This window comes from Oncorhynchus gorbuscha, linkage group LG06, assembly GCF_021184085.1.
Source record: "Oncorhynchus gorbuscha isolate QuinsamMale2020 ecotype Even-year linkage group LG06, OgorEven_v1.0, whole genome shotgun sequence".
In the NCBI taxonomy this organism is placed as follows: Eukaryota; Metazoa; Chordata; class Actinopteri; order Salmoniformes; family Salmonidae; genus Oncorhynchus; species Oncorhynchus gorbuscha.
This window is the reverse complement of record NC_060178.1, coordinates 98,960,959-98,970,539: the sequence shown is the minus strand read 5'-3', so window position 1 is coordinate 98,970,539 and position 9,581 is coordinate 98,960,959. Positions and strand designations below refer to the sequence as shown.

The following is a 9,581-nucleotide window of genomic DNA, read 5'->3' as shown; positions in this document are numbered from 1 at the left end:
TTTCTGTACAGCACTTTTATATATCAGCTAATGTTAGAAGGGCTACATAAATACATTTGATTTGGAGTAGTGCAGAAGTTGTCATATGCTGAGGCAGTGAAGAGAGTAGAGGAAGATGGGACAAGGGGGAGGGATCCTGAGAGGAGTGGTGTAAGTTGATCTGTACCAGTACAGAGGGATAGGCCAACAAGTGATATGTTTCAGTGAGATTGGGTTTATTCGCATTTATAGTAATGGTTATCAACTGTACTGTAGGGATGGAACGTATGTCGCAGAAAATTGAGGTTGTGGTGGAAGCTGCAGTTAAGGTATTTGGCTTTGCGAGACTTGACATCAGAAGACTTACTGAGTGTGTTAAGTGTTGGTGTCCCATCCTTTCAGTTTGTTGGCCTGAGGTAGGACCAAATATATGAATAGTGGAGTAGGGTGGTGTTATATTTTATTAATATGAGTTATTTTTATTTTGGTAAGTGTAGTGTTCGATGGTTGTGTATTTGTTTATTTATTTATAGATTTTTCAAGCAAAGTATAACGAAGTTGGTCTCCAATCTAGTAGGTGGCGGCAATGGAACATTTATTGGATGCCATCCGCCGTTGTCGCATTGAAGAAGAAGATTTATAGGTTTCACTTACTTCCGGGTGTCAGCTGTGCGTACATTTTTTTGCAATGAGTTTTGAGTGGCCTTGGCAGTATAATTTCCCTCCGTTTTTTACGTAAGTTAACACTTTTCACAACTAAACTGCGATTCCAGGTATAAAGAAGTATTGTATTTTCGACTAAAATTGTTTACCTGCTTTACAATAATGCTAGCTGAAGCTAGCTAGGGAAGTTAGCTTTAGCCATCCAAGGCAAACATATTTTAGGTTCGATTCAAGGTTTCGATGCAATGAATGATTGTAGTGCTTTGCACGATATATAGCTAGCTAGATAGCTATGCTTTTTGATGTTATAACTACTTCGTTTATAATTAGAGTTAACGTTAGCTACCTAAGATATATTAGCTAGCTGGCTCGTAAAGCTTGTTGACTAGGATGGTCAATTGCATTGCATTCAATTTTCTAATTTGCAACAAATAATGTATGATGTTTATGATTATTATTCACCTCCAACTTAATCAAACTTACTTAGCCGTTAGTGAGTGGTTATCTAGGTACTTCTGTCTCTTAACTTAGCTACATGCCGATATAAGTTGATGCAATGGTTACTTTTGATTGTTGACAGGTTACAACCCAATGTTGACACCAGACAGAAACAGCTTGCAGCATGGTGCTCCCTTGCTCTCTCCTACTGCCGCCATCACAAGCTCTACACTTTGGACATCATGGAAGTCCAAGAGTGCCCTGTGTTCAACCACAAGAATATTGATAGTATCCTTTTATTCACAGTGTTCTAAGTTTCACTTACTGACATATGTCATAGATCTAACCAACCCGAAAAAAACACAAGAGGCCATCTCTGGATCTACTGTCCTGTTATTTGTTGTTGGATAGTGACTTTGAAGCTATGGAAAGGTAATAACTAAGAAACTTTATAAGGATGTTCTTTGAAATTATACCCCCTGAAAATTTCCCCTCATATCTGCTAGAAACCTTAACTGATCTTGCAGGAAAACTATCAACGGAGGCCATACTAATTGTTTTTGAGGAATTGAGGAAAAAAGGTAACAGGGCTGCTTTCATTGAAAGATGTATTTGGATTCTTATTATGACACTAACAATAATTTACCTGGATATTGCTTGCAGGGAACCTGGAATGGTTAGACAAGAACAAGACACAGTGTCTAGTCATGTGGAGGAGGCCAGAGGAATGGGGCAAACTAATTTACCAGTGGGTGAGTAGGTCTGCTATGGGTCCTGGTCTAAAGGAATACACTATATAGGGATTAGGGTGCTTCTCTGGACGTAGCCTAGATCGCCATTTACATTGTTGGAAGAATACTGTAATGTATTATCATTATAGAAGATGTGCAGTGGTCTAGTAGATTTTAGAGGTCGACCGCCTATGATTTTTCAACGCCGATACCGATTATTGGAGGACCAAAAAAAGCCGATACAGATTAATTGGCTGGAAAAAAAGAATATTTATTTGTAATATTAATAATTACAACAATACTGAATGAACACTTATTTTAACTTAATATAATACATCAATAAAATCAATTTAGCCTCAAATAAATAATGAAACATGTTAAATTTGGTTTAAATAATGCAAAAACAGTGTTTGAGAAGAAAGTAAAAGTGCAATATGTGCCATGTAAAAAAGCTAACGTTTAAGTTCCTTGCTCAGAACATATGAAAGCTGGAGGTTCCTTTTGACATGAGTCTACAATATTCCCATGTAAGAAGTTTTAGGTTGTAGTTATTATAGGAATTATAGGACTATTTCTCTCTATTCGATTTGTATTTCATATACCTTTGACTATTGGATGTTCTTATAGGCACTTTAGTATTGCCAGTGTAACAGTATAGCTTCTCCTCGCTCGAACCAGGAACACATCGACAACAGCCACCCTTGAAGCAGCATTACCCATCGTTCCACAAAAGCCGCGGCCCTTGCAGAGCAAGGGGAACAACGGCTCAGAGCGAGTGGCGTTTGAAATGCTATTAGCGCGCACCCCGCTAACTAGCCATTTCACATCGGTAACACCAGCCCAATCTTGGGAGTTGATAGGCTTGAAGTCATAAACAGTGCAATGCTTGAAGCACAACAAAGAGCTGCTGGCAAAACGGACGATAGTGCTGATTGAATGAATGCTTACGAGCCTGCTGGTACCTACCATCGCTCAGTCAGACTGCTCTATCAAATCATAGACTTAATTATAACATAATAACATGCAGAAATAGTAGGTCATTAATATGGTAGAATCCGGAAACTATCATCTCAAAAACTAAAAGTTTATTATTTCAGTGAAATACGGAACTGTTCCGTATTTTATCTAACGGGTGGCGTCCATAAGTCTAAATATACCTGTTACATTGCACAACCTTTGATGTTACGTCATAATTACGTAAAATTCTGGCAAATTAGTTCGCAACGAGCCAGGCGGCCCAAACTGTTGCATATACCCTGACTCTGCGTGCAATGAACGCAAGTGACACAATTTCACCTGGTTAATATTGCCTGCTAACCTGGATTTATTTTTAGCTAAATATGCAGGTTGAAAAATATATACTTCTGTGTATTGATTTTAAGAAAGGCATTGATGTTTATGGTTAGGTACAGTTGTGCAACGATTGTGCGCTTTTGTTAAATCATCCTCCGTTTGGCGAAGTTGGCACCCTTTGTTAGGGAGAAATGGTCTTCACACAGTTCGCAACGAGCCAGGCGGCCCAAACGGCTGCATATACTCTGACTCTGTTGCAAGAGAAGTGACACCTTTTCCCTAGTTAAAATAAATTCATGTTAGCAGGCAATATTAACTAAATATGCAGGTTTAAAAATATATACTTGTGTATTGATTTTAAGAAAGACATTGTTTATGGTTAGGTACACGTTGAATGCACACCGCATCGATTATATGCAACGCAGGACACGCTAGATAAACTAGTAATATCATCAACCATGTGTAGTTAACTAGTGATTATGATTTATTGATAGTTTTTTATAAGATAAGTTTAATGCTAACTAGCAACTTACCTATGCTTCTTACTGCATTCGCGTGACAGGCAGTCTCCTCGTGGAGTGCAATGTAAAGCAGGGGGTTAGAGTGTTGGACTAGTTAACCGTAAGGTTGCAAGATTGAATCCCCGAGCTGACAAGGTAAAAATCTGTCGTTCTGCCAACAAGGCAGTTAACCCACTGTTCCTAGACTGTCATTGAAATTAAGAATGTGTTCTTAACTGATTTGCGTAGTTAAATAAACGTGTTTTAAAAAATAAAATAATAATCGGTCAAATCATGGTCCAAAAATACCGATTTCCGATTGTTATGAAAACTTGAAATCGGCCCTAATTAATTGGCCATTCCGATTAATCGGTCGAGCTCTACTAGATTTACTAGTAATAGTCTAAATCCCGGTGACCTCAGTATGCTGTTATTGATACTTCTTTATGAAGTTTGTGTTTCCTCTCCCTATCATTTCAGGTCTCTAAAAACGGTATGGTCAATACGGTGTTTACACTCTACGAGCTCGCCAACGGTGACGACACAGAAAGCGAAGGTACAACAACAGAAATGTGCATTTTTGACGTACAGTGCATTCGGAAAGTATTCGACACCTTGACTTTTTCCACATTTTTTTCCACCGTTACTGCTTAATAATGAAAGTTTTTTGCCTCTTCAATCTACACACAATACCCCATAATGACAAAGCGAAAACAGGTTTTTTGACAATTTTGCAATTCTATTAAAAATAAAAACTTAAATACCTTTTTACATAGGTATTCAGACCCTTTCCAGAAGGACAACCATCTCTGCAGCACTCCACCAATCAGGCCTTTATGGTTGAGTGGCCAGACAGAAGCCGCCACTCAGTAAAATGCACATAGCACGCTTGGAGTTTGACAAAAGGCACCTAAAGGACTCTGACCATGAGAAACTATATTCTCTGGTCTGTTGAAACCAAGATTGAACTCTTTGGCCTGATTGCCAAAGTGTCACGTCTGGAGGAAACCTGGCACCATCCCTACGGTGAAGCATGGTGGAGGCAGCATCATGCTGTGGGCATGTTTTTCAGCGGCAGGGACTGGGAGACAAGTCAGGATCGAGGGAATGATGAACGGTTAGATCCTTGATGAAAACCTGCTGCAGAGTGCTCAGGACCTCAGACTGAATGTTCACCTTCCAACAGGACAACAACCCTAAGCACACAGCCAAGACAACTCAGGAGTGGCTTCGGGACAAGTCTCGCCCAATACGGAAGTGGTCAGATGACACGGATGCTACGCTACAGGACTGTTTTGCTAGCACAGACTGGTATATGTTCCGGGTTTCATCCAATGTCGTTGAGGAGTGTACCACCTCAGTCATTGGCTTCATCAAAAAGTGCATCGACGACGTCGTCCCCACAGTGACCGTACGTACATATCCCAACCAGAAGCCATGGATAACAGGCAACATGCGCATCGAACTAAACGCTAGAGCTGCCGATTTCAAGGAGCGGGACACTAATCCGGATGCTAAGAAATCCGGCTATGCCCTCATACGAACCATCAAACAAGCAAAGTGTCAAAACAGGAATAAGATTGAATCCTACTACACTGCCTCTGACACTCGTCGGATGTGGCAAGGATTGAAAGCTGCGAGCTGCCCAATCACGCGAGACTAGCAGACGAGCTAAATACCTTTTATGCTTGCTTCAAGGCAGGCAACACTGAAGCATGCACGAGCGCACCAGCTATTCTGAATGACTGTGTGATAACGCTCTCAGTAGCCGATGTGAGCAAAACCTTTGAACAGGACAGGTCAACATTCACAAAGTCGTGGGGCCAGATGGATTACCAGGATGCCTACTCGAAGCATGCGCGGACCAACTGGCAAGTGTGTTCACTGACATTTTCGACCTGTCCCTGACCGAGTCTGTAATACCTACATGTTTCAGGCAGACCACCATGGTCCCTGTGCCCAAGGAAGCGGACCACCATGGTCCCTGTGCCCAAGGAAGCGAAGGTAACCCGCCTAAATGATTACCGCCCCATAGCATTCACGTCGGGAGCCATGAAGTGCTTTGAAAGGCTGGTCATGGCTCACATCAACAGCATCCTCCCGGGTACTCGAGACCCACTCCAATTAGCACACCGCCCTAACAGATCCACAGATGACGCAATCTCAATCGCACTCCACACTGCCCTTTCCCACTTGGACAAAAGGAACACCTATGTGAGAATGATGTTCATTGACTGCAGCTTAGCGTTCAACACCACAGTGCCCACGAAGCTCATCACTAAGCTAAGGACCCGGGGACTAAACACCTCCCTCTGCAACTGGATCCTGGACTTCCTGACGGGCTGCCCCAGGTGGTAAGGGTAGGCAACAACACGTCTGCCACACTGATCCTCAACACTGTGGCCCCTCAGGGGTGTGTACTTAGTCCCCTCCTGTACGCCCTGTTCACCCACGACTGCGTGGGCAAACACGACTCCAACACCATCAAGTTTGGTGATGACACAACATTGGTAGGCCTGATCACCGGCAACGATAAGACAGCCTATAGGGAGGCGGTCAGAGACAACAACCTCTCCCTCAATTTGAGCAAGACAAAGGAGCTGATCGTGGACTACAGGAAATTGAGGGCCAAACTGTCCCCCATTAACATCGACGAGGCTGTAGTGGAGTGGGTCAATAGTTTCAAGTTCCTTGATGTCCACATCACCAACGATTTGTCATGGTCCAAACACACCAAGACCATCGCAAAGAGGGCACAACAAAAACCTTTTCCCCCTCAGGAGACTGAAAAGAAAAGAAAAGTTCTACAGCTGCACCATCGAGAGCATCCTGAATGCTTGCATCACCGCCTGGTATGGCAACTGCTCGGCATCTGACAGTAAGGCGCTACAGAGGGTAGTGCGTACGGCCCAGTACGTCACTGGGGCCAAACTTCCTGCCATTCAGGACATATATAATAGGCATTGTCAGAAGAAAGCCCATAAAATTGTCTGAGACTCCAGTCACCCAGGTCGTGGACTGTTTTCTCTGCTACCACACGACAAGCGGTACCGGAGCGCCAAGTCTAGGACCAAAATGCTCCTGAACAGCTTCTACCCCCAAGCCATAAGACTCCTGAACAATTCATCAAATGGCCACCGGTCTATTACATTGACCCCCCCTCCATTTGTTTTGTACACTGCTACTACTCGCTGTTTATTATCTATGCATATTCACTTCACCCCTACCTACATGTACAAATTACCTCTAACCTGTACCCCTGCACACCGACTCGGTACCGGTGCCCCCTGTATATGGCCTCGTTATTGTGTTACTTTTTATTATTTTTTACTTTAGTTTATTTGGTAACTGCACTGTTGGGTATGGTGTGCAAGTAAGCGTTTCACTGTAAGGTCCTCACTTGTTGTATTCGGCGCATGTGACAAATAAAGTTTGATTTGAACGTCCTTGAGAGGCCCAGCCAGAGCCTGGACTTGAACCCGATCAAACATCTCTGGAGAGACCTGAAAATAGCTGTGCAGCGATGCTACCCATCCGACCTGACAGAGCTTGAGAGGATCTGCAAAGACGAATGGGAGAAACTCCCCAAATATAGGTGTGCCAATGTTTTAGCGTCATACCCAAGAAGACCTGAGGCTGTAATCTCTGCCAAAGGCACTTCAACAAAGTACTGAGTAATCAAATGTATTTATTAAGCTGTTTTTACATCATCCGATGTCACAAATTGCTATACAGAAACCCAGCCTAAAACCCCAAACATCAAGCAGTGCAGATGTAGAAGTACGGTGGCTAGGAAAGACTCCCTAGGAAGAAGCCTAGAGAGGAACCAGGCTCTGAGGGGGGCCACTCCTCTTCTGGCTGTGCCGGATGGAAATTATAACAGTACATGTCCAAGATGTTCAAACGTTCATAGATGACCAGCAGGGTCTAATAATAATAATAATAAATGGCTTTTAATAGCCGAGCATTCAGATCCTGACTATAGAGTTAGAGACAGCAGGTGCGCTAGGGAGAGAATCGAAAACAGCAGGTCTAGGACAAGGTAGCACGTCCGGTGAACTGGTCTGAATACTTATGTAAATGTGATATTTTGTGTTTTACTTTGTCATGTGATCAACAGTTTTTGCTTTGTCATTATGGGGTATTGTGTGTAGATTGATGAAAAAAAGCAATTGAATCCATTTTAGAATAAGGCTGTAACGTAACAATGTGGAAAAAGTCAAGGGGTGTGAATACTTTCCGAATGTACTGTATTTCCTGCTATTTATCCCTACCACAAAACATTTGTACTGTTTTATACCATCTGAGCTGTATAGCATAAGTAAATAGCTGAAACACATTTCCCCCAGAATTCCATGGGCTGGAGGAGTGGATGCTGATTCGCTCGCTGCAGGCCCTGCAGACGGACGGCAAGGCAGAGGTCATCACCATGGATGACGGGAAGGGGGTCAAGTTCTTCTGAAGTAGCATTGCATTGTGGGATTGATCAAGGTCTCAACTCAGATTGGGAACCTTTAATCCTGATAGACTGTGAGGGTTCTGCTAGCCTGTTCCCAAATCTGTTTGTGTTGTCCTGCTAACTCATGTGGTCATTGGTGTGACACAGGATGTGGCAAGACAGTGCAAACAGATCTGGGACCATGTTAATAGGGATACTGCTGTTTAAAAGGCTATTATTTGCACCTCTGCACCCAATCCACCTGCTTGATGAGAATAATAGTCCATTTTTGGTTCCTCATAAATTGAAAGCATTTTCTTATTGGAAGAGAACCAATCTAGATAGTAAATTGACATTTTAGTAATTTAACAGATGCTATTATCCATTTGCAAGAGCAGTTTAGGAGATGACTTTATTTTGACTACTGTGGTAGTTACCTGGGACTTTTGATGTGGGCAGGTGTTCTGACAGACATGTGTCTCATAATTCAGGGGAGCCAGTCCTATACATGTTTAGCTATTATTGGAGAGAAACTTTCCCCACAATCTATCTTCCCCTTACTGTTTTGTATTTAGAACTCATTTTTATTCTCACCTTCCTGGTTAATAACACATTTACTTGCAGCGATGTGGTGCGGCAGAGCTGGGGACTTCTGCCCTCCTGTTTTATTGCTGTTCCTCTTTACCAGAAATTCCAGTCAAGACACCCTAGATACATTTGGGAAGTTTGAAAACCCCAGGAAGAGGAAGCAGATTCTTGGTTTAGTTCAGCTGTTATAATGGTGCTGGATGTCTCATGCATAGACTGACTGCTGTAAACCCTTAGTACAGAACCTATGACACTGTCTCTGTGTTCTATTGAACCTCTTTTTTTAATGTATTTTTACTAGTGGAATACTGTAAGAAATAAATTGAATAGATAGAGTCCTACTTGCAGTTATGATTGAGGACAATGTTGTACGTTAAGGATTTGAGCGCCAATTTTTTAAAATATATTTTTTATTTTACTAGGCAAGTCAGTTAAGAACTAATTCTTATTTTCAATGACGGCCTAGGAACAGTGGGTTAACTGCCTGTTCAGGGGCAGAATCAATTTTATATATATGAATGTCTATTTGTTGTATTATAGTGCCCCCTACTGTCAAAAGATAATTACAGTTTTAATACGACTTTATGAATGGGCACCAGGCTTATATATGGAAGAACATTGGTTGAAAGGTTGTTTGAGAGCATCAAGTCAGTGATGTTTTGTGGGACAATTCTGACTGACTGACTCATCTACTAATTATAATGAGTGGTTATGCAGTGATTTGTAGATCAGTTAGTTGGCAGTCATCTGCAGTAATATATGCCATTTAGCAGACGCTTTTATCCAAAGCGACTTACAGTCATGTGTGCATACATTCTACGTATGGGTGGTCCCGGGAATCGAACCCACTACCCTGGCGTTACAAGCGCCATGCTCTACCAACTGAGCTACAGTTGGTAGAGCCCAGAGACTCTACATAACCAAGAAATATATAGCCTGCCTTACACAACA

The 9,581-nt window shown here is 42.2% G+C and overlaps 1 protein-coding gene across 1 annotated transcript; it reads left to right on the top strand.

Annotated features, from left to right (window-relative positions):
• Positions 1-563: 563 nt before the first annotated feature.
• LOC124038604 (vacuolar protein-sorting-associated protein 25-like) lies at positions 564-9,118 on the top strand. The gene is made up of 6 exons (XM_046354656.1): positions 564-714; positions 1,223-1,368; positions 1,608-1,661; positions 1,744-1,832; positions 4,085-4,160; positions 7,954-9,118. The coding sequence occupies exons 1-6, from the start codon at positions 668-670 to the stop codon at positions 8,064-8,066; spliced, it is 525 nt and encodes a 174-aa protein (XP_046210612.1). The 5' UTR covers positions 564-667; the 3' UTR covers positions 8,067-9,118.
• Positions 9,119-9,581: the final 463 nt, after the last annotated feature.

Coding starts and splice junctions, on each gene's coding strand:
- LOC124038604 (XM_046354656.1), top strand. CDS start 668: ATGAGTTTTGAGTGGCCTTGGCAGTATAATTTCCCTCCGTTTTTTAC. Junction 1,833..4,084: donor GCAAACTAATTTACCAGTGG/GTGAGTAGGTCT, acceptor CTATCATTTCAG/GTCTCTAAAAACGGTATGGT. Junction 4,161..7,953: donor TGACGACACAGAAAGCGAAG/GTACAACAACAG, acceptor CATTTCCCCCAG/AATTCCATGGGCTGGAGGAG.